The 14,374-nt window shown below is 59.2% G+C and overlaps 1 protein-coding gene across 6 annotated transcripts in view; it reads left to right on the top strand.

Annotated features, from left to right (window-relative positions):
- BCL9L (BCL9 like) overlaps positions 1–14,374 on the top strand; it is a 28,581-nt gene that overhangs the window by 6,490 nt on the left and 7,717 nt on the right. For 2 of the 6 annotated variants that reach the window (XM_043579546.1, XM_043579541.1), the window contains exons 2-5: positions 752–809; positions 9,327–9,428; positions 10,690–11,075; positions 11,784–11,903. In XM_043579546.1, the coding sequence (XP_043435481.1) occupies positions 9,403–9,428; positions 10,690–11,075; positions 11,784–11,903 (532 nt within the window). In that variant the 5' untranslated portion in view covers positions 752–809; positions 9,327–9,402. Of the gene's footprint in view, positions 1–751; positions 810–2,945; positions 4,467–9,326; positions 9,429–10,689; positions 11,076–11,783; positions 11,904–14,374 lie in introns of those variants that run through there. The other 4 variants (XM_043579543.1, XM_043579542.1, XM_043579545.1 and 1 more) reach the window with 4 other exon arrangements.

Below are 14,374 nucleotides of genomic sequence, written 5' to 3'. Positions count from 1 at the left end.
GACACCCCCCTGCCCCCAGTGCAGAGAGAGAGAGGGAGGGGTGGTTAGCAGCTTGCTCTAGTTGGCGTCTCTCCCAGAATTCTTCGGAAAAGAACTCCCCTTTGACCCCCAGTACAAACTGAGCCCAGCCACCAGCCTCCCTCCCGCCTGCCTGTGGGAGCTTCACCCAGCCCCCCTCCGACTGAATGGCTAAGCCTGATTCTCTCACCCCAGGTCCTCCCACCGAGGCCGGTGGGGATTTTGCGTCTTCAGGGGATAAGGGGTGTAGCCAAAGAGACCACACAGGGGCTCAGGAGAGGCACCCTTCTTTTCTCTGACATAGGATAGCCCTGGGGGCGGCGGGCACTGAAAGCCAGGGTCCTCAGGTCTCCCCATCCATCCTTTCCCCCAGAACCTCAGGCCAGGTCATGGGAGTCATCGGCCCCTCCTCTCTCTCTCTCTCTCTCTCTCTCTCTCTCTCAAAGGCATCTTCCAGTGCCTTCTCCTTTCCTGCTTCCAGGATAGGGAGGGGGAGCGGTGTGGTGCAGCAGCTGGGTCAGGCCTGGCTCCCAGCCAATCCACAGAAGTTCTGGAGTTGGTGGGGGGGGGGTGGGGGTGTCCGAGTTGCTCAGAGACTTCCTGGAGCTGCAGGCTGTGTGTCTGTGTGTACACGTTTATGTGGTGTGCATGTTGGGGGAGGGGCTGGGGTTATGGGAGGAGCAGGGGCAGAGATTGCTGGCTTGGGCTTCCAGCTCTGACCGTCTCTCCACAGGGAGCCCCCTTCCCAGACCACACCCTTGAGCCTGAGCCCGTCACACTTTGCTCCTGAGGTGAGAGCTCCGTGTGCTTGTGTGTGCCCTCCGCAGCCTCCTCGCTGCTCTCTTGTCTGCCTGAGTCTCCCGCTTGGCTTTTTGTCTTGGGCGCCCTCCTCCTGGCTTTCTGCCCCCACTTCTCCTTTCGTTCTCTTACACCCATTGGAGGGGAGCTGCGGAGCCTTGGGGCGGGGCGGGGCAGGAAGGGTTAAAGCGCCACTCCAGTGAAAGTCCCAATCCTTTTCTTAGCTGGATCCCATCCCGGTGGGAGGTGGGGAGCTCCTGGCCAATCACCCCTGGAGGGCAAGGTACAGTTTCCTGGTCATCCCAAGTACTTGCCCTGCTCTGTCCCGGCTTTGGCCTCAGCTGGCTGAGTCAAAGCCAGGGTGGCTACCAGCCACCGTAATGTGGTTTCTGCCCTGGCCTCTAGACACACACACACACACACACACACACACAGGCTCTCTCCCTACTACCACCCCCCTCCTTCCCTCCCTCCCCTCCCTCCCCTCCTTCCTTACTTAGCAACAACTCTCTGAATTCACAACAAACACGCCTGTAGGCTCCTGGACGGACTAGGGAAAGCTGGAGAAGGCTGAGGACCAGGAGGAGGCCCTTCTCTCAGACTGTCCTCAGGAGGGAGGGGCTTCTAATCCCCCCACCCTCCTTCCCTGCTGGAGGCTACTACCCCTCAGGGACTGGCAGGAAGTGGTCCTGTTTCCAACTGGAGCCCTGAAAAAAGAGGGGAGCAGTGACAGGTGTGGCTGAGCAGGTGTGGGGGCAGGGTTTAGACTCCACCCTCACTAGTGAGTCCCACTTGACCTTTGACCCCCACCTGGTGAGTGAGAGGGGCGGCGGACTCACCGCCAGCCTAGGGGCCTCTCTCAGCTGGGGCCCTGTGCTGTTGTCATGGTAACTTGCTTGGCTCCCTTCCCACTATTAGGGACCAGGATGGGTGAGGACTTAGCAGATTGGGGGTGGGTAGGACTGGGGGCCCTAGAGAACTTTGCTCTCAGGGCACCTGTGCTGAGGGGGTGGGGACTGGTGCCCTCTCTTTGATCTCTTCCCTGGGCAGGAACTGGGGGCCTCTAGCCAGGACCTGGCGCACATCAGGCGTGGAGGGAGTGTGTGCTGAATGAGTGAGGGGCACCCGTTCTCTCGTCAAAGCCGATCCAGGGTGAATCTGTATTGCAAAATGGTGACGAACCCAATTGCTGGCGGGTCTGGGTTCAGATCCTGATTCTTCCAATTCTGGACTGTGTACCTTCGGCAAGTTACTTAGCTTCCCTGTGCCTTAAAGGTGGGGATCAGGAAAGTACTTTTTTTGTGGCGTTATGGGGAGGATTAAATCAGATCATGCATGTGAAGCATTAGGGGCAGTCTTATGTTACAGAGCAAGTGCTCAATAAATGCTAGAGTTGCTTCTCTTCATTATTAGTCACGGCTTTCTGCAGGAACCCCCGACCCTTCCCCTCCCGACCCTCCCAGTGGTGCTCTAGCAGGGAAGAACTGATGGCCGGTGGGAGGAGTGGGGGGGGGGGGGGCAACCTTTCCAGCACTTCAGATTCCTGGATTCTAATACCCTTCCAGACTCACTTTCTTGCTGCCTCAGTTTCCCCACTGTTGGAGCCCACCAACATCTGGGTTGCAAGTTTGCCAAATAGCCAGAGGCCCAGAGAGGAGCCCGGGGGACTTAGGACATGTCCCTCCCGGTCTGCCAGCACTTCTCAGGCTGAGCTTTCCCTCCCCCGGGCTGCTTGGCTCAGATCAACTTTAGCACCCCTCCCACCATCCCATCCCTGCTGCTCTGTTCTTCACCAGGCTGAAACGCTACATTCTGTCCTTAAATGGCTTAACTGGTTGCCTCCTCTCCTTCCTGGCCTAAGAGGTCAGGGACCTTCCTTGGGGAGAGCCATGGCAGTGTGGAGCTGTGACTTGGATGGCAGCTGTGAGGCCTGCCCCAGGGTCCAGGGTCCCCTAGATTCCCTGTACCCTGCCTGGACATTTTCCCCAAGTGTGGCAGAGCAGTGCCCAGGCCCGGGATATGTATAGAAGCCCAGATGGGCCTGCCTGGCACCTGCTGTACACAAGCCGGCAGGGAGGAGGCATCCTGAACCCCCGGGGGTGGGTTGGGGTCACATTGGCATCCACCGTGGCCAGAGGACTCTTTTCCTGGGCTGCTTGAGTGTGGGCAGTGCTGGAAAGAGTTCTGCTTCAGCCCTGTGTGCCGTGGGGCAGGGGGGATGCTGAGTGACCCTGGGTGAGCAGGGTCCTGTGCGCCCTGGGGTAGGAGTGAGATAGTGGAGGGGTTGAGGCTTGGGAACTTCTGGATGAGGAGCCCAGGAGTAGGCAGCAGGCATGGGGTACCCACAACAGGGGGAGCTCTGCAGACGGGTGGTTTGGATCTTCTGGGGAGCGAGTATTCAAATCTCAGGACAAAGAGGATTAAGATGTGGCAGAGCTAGGATCCCAGGGCTCCTGGGTCTGAGACCTGGGCTTGGCTGGTCGGTACCAAGATGAGGGCCTGTTGCTCTGGCCTGGTACCAAGATGAGTGGGCTGGAGACCCTGGCTCTGCTCATCACCTCCTTCTGGGACCAGAGAGGACGCCTCCCTTCTATGGGCCTGAAAGTGAGGGCTCAGAGTTGGCCTGGGCCATGCCTCACTGCCGGGCTGGCCATGCTGCCTATGCCCAGCCCCTGGGGCCTGTTCCTTGGGCAGGCTGGGGCTATTTTTGGGATCGGGCTGGGGCTCTGGGGCTGGTTTCAGATGTTCCAATGTGAACAGGAGAAAATGGGAACAGATGGCTGGAGGGTTCCAATCAGCGGGTCCTGCTGGGAGCAGGTTATTTTTAGGGCCTTGTTAACCCTTTGGGGGCTCGGGGAGCCACCCTGAGAGGGACAGCCCTCTCTAGTTGAGAAGAGGACAGGTCTTCTCCCTGGACCCATGCTTTCCAGAACTGCCTGTGCCAGTTGCTTTTCTTGCTCTCTTGGACCCTTCACCCTTTAAAGATGCGCATGGCAAGAAAGGAGGCCCCAGCTTCCTGCAGCCCAAACCCTGCAGGATACTACCAAGGGGTCAGACGGGGAGAGGGATGCCTGGCTGGAGGATACAGGCCACTACTGAAGGAAAACCCCTCCCACTTGCCTCCTGAGGCTTTGAGACACACACCTGAAGCTAAGAGAGCGGAGAACGTTATCACTTTGGGGGTTCACACTCTGGGTTCAAGTGTACATCTACTGATACCCAGGGGAGTGCTAGCTGAGGGAGCTGGCCTCTTCCAGAAGGGCAGAGGAAGAGCCAAGCGTTTGTACTTGGTACCATTGATATGATGTCCACAGGCCCCATTCCCTTGGATACTCCAAGGGCAAATGCCCACCTTTACCAAATGCCCACATATCTGGGTGCTATGCAGAGGGCAAAGAAGGGGATATCAGGGCCAAAGGTGGTTTCCTGAGGGCTGAGTATGTCATACATGTTCTGTTAGCTATTTCACTACCAGTATCTCACCCTGTAAATGTATCCTCATTTTGCAGATGAGGAAACGGGCTCAGAGGGACAAGTCCCATAGCTCAGAAAGGGCGGGATGTCACTGGCACCTTGTCTGTCTGACTGCAAACCCAGTTCCCACTGCCCTGCATCACTCTCACTGCCTGCCAGTGTCCCGACCCCAGAAGGTGAGGCTGCTGGGGCAGGATCTCCTCAGGGAGCAGGTTTATGGAGTGAGTGTGGGAAAGGAGGCCCGGGGGCAGGGGACCCTGCCGGTCACTGGTCTCACAATCCCCTAAGCCCTTCTGGCCTGAGGGTGCCAGGACTGACACCAGAAACCCCGTTTGGCCTTCCTGTCTTCCCTGCAGGAGGATCACAGGCACACATCCTGTCTCGTCAGTCCCCACCCCCACCCGGCCCTGGCCCACATGCCCCTGCTTCCTGTAGGGTCAGAGCAGTCTGGATGTCAACGTGGGCAGCGCTTGAGGGCCCTCCAGGTGCTGCTGGTGCCAGGGGTCTGGGCCAGGCGGGCGAGGGGAGGGGGTTGGGAGGACGTCTGGGCCGCTGGCAGTACCTGGGGGAGAGAGCAGTGCGGCAGGCAGGCCGGCTTTGGGTGAGGTCCCGCCTGGCTGGCTGTGCCAGCAAGTCTGCCCGCACTCCGGTCCTCCCACAATGGCCCCATTGTTCCCAGCCGCCAGGCAGTTTGGAGGAGGTTCCTAGGCCACCCCTACCCCCCCCCCCCAACAGGGGCCAGATTAACCCCTTGGAGGACAGGCCAGGTGAGGGCCCTCAGGGAGCTACCCTGCCCATTCCTCCCTTCTGGGAAGGCTTTGGGAGGTCACCTCCCACCCACGTGTACCCAGCAACAGGACAACTCCAGAGACCAGGGTCTCCCACTGGGTAGGGAGTAGCACCTAGACCCTCTCCCACCCCCACCGTGGTGCAGGTGCCAGGGGGCAGGAAGTGCCAGTGGGGTGGCAGGCGGAGACCAGATATATTTGGGCCGGTGGGGCTAATTCCAGACACCACCGCCTGCCCTACTGGCTCCTGAGCTCCTTTCCTTCCTGTGAAACCAGAGCTGGGTTGGGCCTAGCTCAGGATTTCGGTGGATTTAAAGAGGCAGCACCGTCCCTTGCCAGCCTGGCTTCCTCTCCCCCTCCCCAGGTAGGGTCTGGGGCAGAGAGAAGGCTGAAGAACTGCTTGCTCCCGCCTTGCCCCCGGCTAACCCCAGGCCCTTGCCCCAGTCGGGGTACCAGCCTCTTGGCAACTCCTCTCTCCCAGAGCTTTGGGCGGGTGGGGTGGGCGGGGGTGGGCTGTGGTTTCCTGTGTTGGCTGTTTGTGCCTGGCCCAGAGTGCCCGCCGCCTGCCTGGGCTTCCTGCCCTGTCTTGTTTCCTTGTGCCCCCCACCCTCCCTTCCCCCTCCCCCCCCCGAGGGAGGGAGCAGCCAGGGATTGGGCAGCAGCCTTTGGGGGCACCCCACTGCCAGGGCATGACTGTGTCCCAAGGCCTGGCCACATTGGCACTGGCTGAAGGAGCCAAGTGAGGTGACTTCAAGCTTGTCTAGGCAATGCCACTTGTTCTGCGGCCTCCAGAAGGGACAGTGGGCACCAGAATGGGCAGCATCCCCCCCCCCCCCCGCCCGAAGCACCCTGTTCAGAGCCCCCAGACTACAGTAGTCTGGGGCCAGAAGTTGCCATGTCCCTGGAGAATTGAGGTTGCCTGGCGTCACCCTGGGGCTGCAGGTGGGGTGAGGTGGTTTGTCAACCAGACAAAAATTGTTGATTTGCATGGTCTCCTTTGGCAGGAGGTGGGGGGAGAGGGGGAGAGCTGCTAGGAACTAGGGCAAGGGGAAGGCCTCTGAGTCTACGAGTCCCCATAGAGGGTCCCAGAGCAATACCTTGGTCCTTGAGCAGATTTCCTGCTGGGGTATGAATCCTTGACCTCCCCTGTTGGCTGAGTCACCACCTCAGGAAGAGGAAGTGACCTGGGTGGTAGGGGAGAGCTTCTAGGGACCAAGGTATCCTGACACCCAGGAGGAAGGGGCACCCGGACCTTGTTGTCTTGGGAGCTGCGTCTCCCTGCGCCAGGGGACAATAATCCTACCCCTGTTGCTCTAGCAGGGCCCTGACCTTTCGGCCATCACAGAGGGCCCAGGCAGCCCATTTCCTCTCTAGAGGTGTCTGCCCACTGTATGGGGGGAGCATGGAGCCTCCAAGCCATTTTCTCACTGCGTCTCTTGGATGGTTTTGAGCTAGGCAATGAGACCGGTGGGCTGGCTGGTGAACCAAGCAGGGGCTTCCAGTGTGGGGGCAGCTGGAAACAAGCAGGTTGCCAACCGGTGTGTGAATGCCTGTTGTTACCTGTGGCGGTTCTGTGTTGAGCATCCGTGGAAGCCTCCTGGTCTTCTCCCCCAGCTGGGGTCAGGTCCGCTGGCTACCCCCCCAGCCCCCACCTCCCCCAAGGAAGACAACCAGCAAAGCAGCTGATCTGAGGTTCTTTGTCTCAACTGCCTCCTGGGCTCTGTTCTCAGGGTGTGCTCCTGGCCATTCACTCTGGTGACTGAAGCCTGTTTGTGAGCACAGGTCACCACTCCCCACCCTACCCTCTAAGAGGGAGCCACAGCGCTGTTCCCAGAGCCCGGTGGTGCCTTTCCTTTCACTCATCCCAGGGGCTTCTGCTCTAGTGCTGGGAAGTCCCTTTACTCGGTGGTGAAAAACTGCACCCTCCAGGAATTAGCCCTTCTACCCCCATCCCCAGGCCTTCCAGGTCTCTTCTGGGCCTGTGAACGTGTGAGGATGAGGGGTCGTTGGGAGCTGGGGCAGACTCCTGAGGGGTAGACGGGGGGAGGTGTGAGAGATGGGAAAGTCCTGACTCATCTGTGCTTGACTCAGCTCGCCCTGCGGCGGGGTGGGAGCGAGGGGGTGGAGTCCGAGAGGGAGTCGGGAGGGTCACTCCGAGATTCTTCTGAGGAGGGGCCCCGGCCTGACTGGGGACACAGGAGAGGACTAGTTTTCTAACAGCCCCTTCCCAAATTATTACAGGTCCCAACATTTGAAGTAAACACAGGAGGTAGTGGGTGGCCCTCGCCCTGCCCCTCTGCCCCACAGGGGGCGGGCCCAGTAGGTGGCCAGTGAGAAGCCCACCGATATGGTGCAGGCCCTGATGCGTCGTCATGACACCAAAGGGGGGGGGGGGAGACGCTGCAGTGCGGAGAAACACCCCAGGAATGGGGTCTCGGCGCTCCCACATACCGGTCACATGACCCAGACCCTTTTCCCGAATCTCCGTTTCCAGGGTGTGAAATGGGGATACTGTCCCCGTTGGGTGGTAGGTAGTTTTGAGGATCAGCGCGGTGGTGAAAGGGAGCGCTCGAGACTTGTCAGCCACGGGCCTGTCCCTAAGCCCAGGTGCCTTCTCCAGCCCCACTCTTTAACTGTTCCTGCTCTGACCTGTTGCAGGAGATGCGGACTGGCAGCGGGCGGCTTCCCAGCCAGGCCCTGGACTTTGGAACCTTCCCCTGAGCAGCCTCTCTTCCCGGAGACAGAGCTAGAGCAGGGAAGGCCAATATGCCTGGGGTTAAATTAGGGTTAGACTTCCACAGGATCACGGGGGCGGGGGGGTGGGAGGGAGCCTCGCCTCGCCTCCAGCTCCAGCCCAGCCTCCAGCAGCCTTCCAGGGAGCAGCGAGAATGCGTACCGGTGTCTGGCTGGGCCTATCACGAGGGCAAAGCTAGGCCCAAGACTCCTCCCCTCCCCCACTCCGTCGGTGGGGCGGGGGAGGGCAGGGTAGGGGGCGGTTGGGTGGGGCGTCGGTGGTGCTTGTGTAAGTCTGTTTGTTGGTGGATCTGTGGCCCCGTGTGCGTGTGTGTGTCTGTGTGTGTGCGTGCGCGCACGCGCGTGGTTCTTTGTCATTATCAGGCTCAACTTTCCATGGTTCCCTTGTGGCCGGGCCTCAGTCTTTTCATCTGTTCAATGAGTCGGCACGCTCCCTCTCTGCTGTCGGGCAGCCTGGGCGTCCGCGGGTGCCCCAGGCTGATTCCGTGCTCTTGCTTGGGCCAGCGCCTCCCTCGCCCTCCAGCACACCTCCTCGGGGTCGGCGTGGGCGCGCCTTTAGTTTCCTGGGCTCCGTGCGTGTCTTTGTCTTCCCGTCCACGTGTGTGCTGTGAGTGTGTGTGAGTCAGTTTGGGTGCTTGTGAGTCTCTGAGCCCCTGCCAGGCGGCGCCCAGCGCTAGGTTGAACCTCGGCCCGCCGCCGCACGCGCCCCGCCCATCGCCGCACTTGGCCGTGTGTCTGTCCGTGCGGCGCGTGCGGGGCCTGGCGAGGCACGCTGCAGTCCTGTCCGTCTCCCGCTCCCTCGCTCGCTCGCTGGCTCCCTCGCTCGCTCTGCCTCTCCGCTCGGGCTCTGCCGAAGGGGGCGGGGTGGGGTGCAGGGGCGGGGGGGGGGGGAGGGGAGGCTCCTGCATTCTTGCGGTCGGGGAGGAATCTGAGCCAGCGTTACTGGTCTCCAGAAGAGCCCAGCTGCAGCCCCGGGGCCCCGCCAGGCCTCTAGCTGCCCGCCCGGGCCTGCTGGAATGGGCACGGGCTAGGCCTCGAGCTGGGGGCGGGGCGGGGCATTGCCCCCACCCCGGCCCCCTCCACGCCCCGGGCGCCCTGGGGGCGGGGCGTGAGGAGGTCCCCACCCCGGGTGAGGGGCGTGCCTGGGAGCGGGAGTCCCCCAGGGGGCTAGAGCAGACCTCCTGGCAGCCCCACGCGGGCACCTTTGCAACCTATCCTTTTAGTGATTTCTGCCTCAGCGGCCCGGGGTGGGGCGGGGGGTGTGGGGTGTGTGCTTGCCAGAGACTGCAAGCTCCCTGAGGGTAAGGTGCGGGAGGGATGGGGATAGGACCGGCCTCCAGGATAGAGACCCCACCTAGTAGTCCTCCCTTTCCATTCCCACCTTACCCTCTCTAGTTCCCTAGTCCCAGGGCTGTTGGGTCCTCCCGTCACCCCTCCCCTTCTCACACCCCCTCCCCAAGTCACAAGTTTTCTCTTTGGGGCTTGTTGCTGCAGTCCGTGCTCCAGTACCGAGTACCTGGCTGGGCCCTGGGCACGCACAGGGGCCGTAGCCCCACTGTGTGTGGGAGCCATGAGGATCCTGGCTAACAAGACAAGGTGTGTGGGTGTCGTGGAGGGCGGGAAGTGTGTGTGCGGAGTGCGGGGAAGGGAAGGGCCCAGTGGTCACGGGGCTGAGCGGTGCTGGCTTGGAAAGTGAGCCCTGTGGGCACTTGGCTTCCAGGCCACCGGTGGGCTAAAGGGGGGTCAGAATGGGAAGGCCTGCCCTGAGGCAGGAGCCCACGGCCTTAGTGCCTGGGCCCAGGGGACAGAGGCGAATGGCAATCAGCTAGGACTGCTGCTCCAGTCCCTTCCAGCCCTTGCCTCCTAAAAAAACGGTTTGAGCAGACCCCCGCCCACCTCACTGTCGGGTCCAATGGCGCCCTCTGGCCTCAGTCTAGCCGGGGGTGGGAGCTGGAGGGAGGGGCGGTGCCTGCCTCCCTCCCCTTCCCCAGGAGAAGCCGGCAGACAGGGCCAGGCGGCAGCAGCAGGACAGCAGAGCTGAAATAAATCTGAGCTGGTGTGGAATGAGGGGGGATAAATATCCTCTCCCGTGATGTGATCTTTCCAGCGGCTATTAATAGGTCTCCGGGGAGGGGGAGGCGGTGGGGGGAGCGGGCTGGAGCTTAAAGGGCCCGCAGCCTAGGCTGCAGGAATCCTTGGCTTCCAGCTTCACTCCATTCTGCTTAACACGCCACTCCCCTCCCCCTTTCCTCCTGCTCCTGCCTGCCTGCCTGCCAGGCCTGCCGGTGGACCCCCTTCAGGCTCCCCCCCTCCCTGCTCTGGGGAGCTGTCTGGATCAGTGGGCACTACTCTCCAGTGTGCTTTTCCCCACTTCCCCTGAGGCAGGGGGCTGGGGCATGAACAATGACCCTCAGGTCCCATTTCCCTTACCTGCTGGTGTAGGGGCACATGAAAGTTGAGGTGTAGGAACTTGGAAGGAGTCTGAAAACAGCAAACCCTAAAAGAGGTTGTTTAAGTGTTGGTCAGGTGCTAGAGGAGGGGAGTTGCCATGGAGGCTTGCAGTGTGATGGATGTTGGGGGTGGGGGCGGATTCTGCCAACCAAGGCCCTGGTGTCCAGTTGAATCGTGGGGTCTGAGATGTGGAGGGGGTTGCCCTATCTTCACTCCCCAACGTGGAGAAAGACCTCAGCCCTTGTCTGAGAAACCATGGAGGGAGATAGGGAATAGCCGGTGGTCTTAAGATGCTACTCAGCCCCCACCTCCACTACCACCAGGTGAGGCAGGATGGGGCATCAAAATCAGGTGCGCTAGGCCCCTAGCAAGATTAACTTTTCATGTCTCTCCCACCTTCTCCCAGGTTACCCCACCCCAGGAGGAGAGAAGCTCCAGGGAGCCCGCCGCTCTCCCCACGCGGCCACTGCCCCCCAGCCCCAGCCAAGCCAATGCACCCAGAAAATAAGTTGACCAATCATGGCAAGACAGGGAATGGCGGGGCCCAATCCCAGCACCAGAATGTGAACCAAGGACCCACCTGCAACCTGGGCTCGAAGGGCGTGGGGGCGGGGAACCATGGGGCCAAGGCCAACCAGATCTCACCTAGCAACTCAAGTCTGAAGAACCCCCAGGCAGGGGTGCCCCCTTTCAGCTCGCTCAAGGGCAAGGTGAAGAGGGAGAGGAGCGTGTCTGTGGACTCTGGAGAGCAGCGAGAGGCTGGGACCCCATCCCTGGATTCAGAGGCCAAAGGTATCCCTTTTCCTGGTCCCCAAGACCCCAGCATGTTCCATAGTCCAAGGCCCAAGCTTGCTGCCCTCTTTGCCTGATTCCTGTCACTTGCTTCTCTCCAGCATTTATGCAGGGTCGCCTTTCTCTTACCCCCATTATACCCACCAACTTGGTCGTTCTCTCAGGAGTGGGGTTGGCCAGGGTGGAGATTTCTCATCCTTAGGTGCCACCCATGGAGGGGCCACCCAGCGTGATGGGGCTTCCGGTCAGCCTCATTGCTCTTCTGCTTTCCCACCAGAGCCTCCAGAGGGGGAGAGGGAGGTGCTCTGGGGTGAGGAGCAGACCCACACACCTCCTAGGAACCTCCTAGTATCCCAGCTGGTGGGAGCGCTTGAGCAGGCTCTGGGGCCTGGAAGAGTAGCAGCGCCTTCCCCCTCCCTCACCATCCCCCCCCCCCAGCCCTAATTAGAACCAGTTGTGGTTGGGGATTATGCTGTGCTTGGTGCTGGGTGGGGGAAGGGAGACAGGCAGCGGGGCTGGAGAGAGAAATCAGAAACAAATGGCGGTGTGGTGGGGGCCAAGGGCTGGCAAAGTGCCCACCATGTCCTGGGCATTGCCCTCTTGGGGTGGGGCATCTGGGAGAATGGGCCTGTGGAGACCCTGGGTGTAGGAGGACAGGGCCTCTGGGCATTCCTTCTGACCCCTGCCTGCTCTGTCCTGCCCGGGCAGAGGTGGCACCCCGGAGTAAGCGGCGTTGTGTGCTGGAGCGGAAGCAGCCGTACAGTGGGGACGAATGGTGTTCAGGACCCGACAGCGAGGAGGACGACAAGCCCATTGGGGCCACCCACAGTGAGTGCCCATTGATCCCAGGATGCTGTGGCCCATTGTGCCCCTGGGGGATGGCTGCCCTGAGGGAGCCTCCCTCTCCTCACCTAGGGCTTTAGACGGCTGAGTCTGGGCAAGGAGCAGGGGTCAGGAGCCCAGGCTACTTGTTTCCCATCCTACCTGTCACTCTGTCCCTTCCGCGATGTGACAGCTTAGCCCCTGCCTTCCAGGTGCTCAGTGGCCCCCTCTTCCTTGGGACAGAGGTAGGGTGGGGTGGCCCCTCTTGGCCACACCACCTAGACCTCCTCCCGTGAATTCCTGGCCTCTGCTGCCACCTACTGGTCAGTGGAGGGAGGGTGGCGAGGGTCCTGCATCCCTGGGAGCCAGACACTGGCTCTGCTCGTGAAGTCTCGCTAAGCCTGGGTGTGAGCTGACAGTGGCTGTGTCTCTGGCACCCTTCCCCAACCTCTAATTGACTCCTGGCAAATGCCTAGAGTGCGTCACCAGGACGAGGAGTGGGTGTGGGTGGATGCCCCTTCCTCTCATTATTGTATTGATCAGTGTGTATTTGGGCCTTGCTCACGTAATGGGGAGAACCAGATACTGTCCTGCCCTTGGGAAGCCCATACGCGTTTATTTGGTCGGCCCCCTCCAAGATTACACCTGTTTGAGGGGTGAAACAACTTAATGCAGAAGAAGCCAGCCAGAGAAATGTTAAACTGTGAACTTCTCAAGGGCTGGGACCCTACAAAGAAGGAAGAAAAAGAATGTGCTGGCTACTTTGCTACTTTGTCTTAGTTAATCCCTACAAGAGCCCCATGAAGTAGGTGTTCTTAGGATGCCTATTGCAGAGGAGGAAACAGACTCAGCAGATGTTTGTGGAATGAATGGACCGTGTCGGTGGATGGGATTAAATACAGAAGCCTCTGCAGCTGTCTGGGAGTTTAAAGGTCATCTGGTCCCAAGTCTCCCCCCCACCCCCGCCCAGGTGGTCCATGAGCCCCACTGAACCCCTGAGGGTTAGCTGGGGCTGGTCACTGCCTCCCAGGACCCTCAGCCCCCCCACCACCCTCGTTCACTTTTATAACATTAGACTGCCAGAATGTAGAAACATTGAAAGAAACAGGGAAATACAAAGGAGAAATTGATAGCTTCCAATACCCCAAACTAAGGCAACCACTGTTGCTGTTTCAGTTCTGTCATTAGATTCCCAAATTCTTAGGTTGGGAGCAGTCTAATGTAGAGGTGAGTAGCACAGAGTGCAGTCAGACCGCTTTGGTTCATACTCCGGGTCTCCCATTTGTTATTTGTGTACATTTGGGAAAGAGCCTCGGTTGTCCCATCTGTAAAAGTATTTACCTCATAGGGTTGGTATGAAGAGAAAATGAATAGTTATGTGTAACACTTACAGCAGTTAGCTTTTGCTATTGTTCTTATTGTACTAGAAAATTCCTCATTGGAATAAAGCCTGCCTCCCTCCCCTAACTTGTACCTGGGAGTCCTAATTCTGTATACCAAATATGCACTTTCCTCTTCCCCAGGGCAACCCTGCACATTGAGGTCAGCTCTCAAGCCCTCCCTGGGCCCCCAAGCTTTTGGCTCTGTCATTCTATGTAAAATTTGTTTTTCTTTCTTTTTTTCATGTCTGTTTATTTATTTTGAGAGAGAGCGTGAAGGAGCGGGATAGGAGCAGAGAGAGAGAGAGAGAGGGAAAGAGAAAATCCCAAGCAGGCTCCACTGTCAGCACAGAGCCTGATGCAGGGCTTGATCCCTCGAACCATAAGATCATGACCTGAGCTGAAATCAAGAGTCGGACGCTTAACTGACTGAGCCACCCAGGCGCCCCTAACTTTTGTTTTTCTTGGTGTGGGAATGGGTCGGCTGACTTACCTAGTCCCATTAATGACCACATGTAGATCTTTTTTTTAGGCTAGGACTCAGAATCAACTTTGTGACCGTGGAACAAACTTCAGTCCATACTCAGGGTGGTCCGTCTACCCTGGGAGTGCATCCACTATGCCAGCCTTTCATAACTCTGTTTTTGGAGTGATTTTTTTTTTTTAGTTTGTGACACAGTTCTGAAGTTACCGTAAAAACAGTTTTCTTTGGCCTGCCTCCTGTGCAGAGTGGGAGTTAGTATTTCCATTGTGTAGACGAAACAACTGAGGCTTAAGGGGACGGACTATCATGTTCATAAGGTCATAACATCCGTTAATGGTGGATTCGCTTGCAAAACCATTCATCGTTTGAATCATCGATCTGTACAGCCTCTTGGCCTCCTCCTACCATCACCCCCACCGTTGGAGCGCGCACACACACACACACACACACACACACACACACACGCTATAGTGCGTGGCTCAGAGAAGGGCTTTGCAGTCCCTGCCTGGGTTCAAACTTTAGCTCTGCACTGATGGGCTGTGTCACCTTGGGTGAGTAATGTCATCCTTCCAAAGTCGTTTCCTCCTCTGTAACGTAGGGTGTGTGACACCTCC

This window comes from Prionailurus bengalensis, chromosome D1 (genome assembly GCF_016509475.1).
Source record: "Prionailurus bengalensis isolate Pbe53 chromosome D1, Fcat_Pben_1.1_paternal_pri, whole genome shotgun sequence".
NCBI lineage: Eukaryota > Metazoa > Chordata > Mammalia > Carnivora > Felidae > Prionailurus > Prionailurus bengalensis.
Note: the sequence above shows the minus strand (reverse complement) of the source record. Positions and strands in the feature narration are given on the sequence as shown.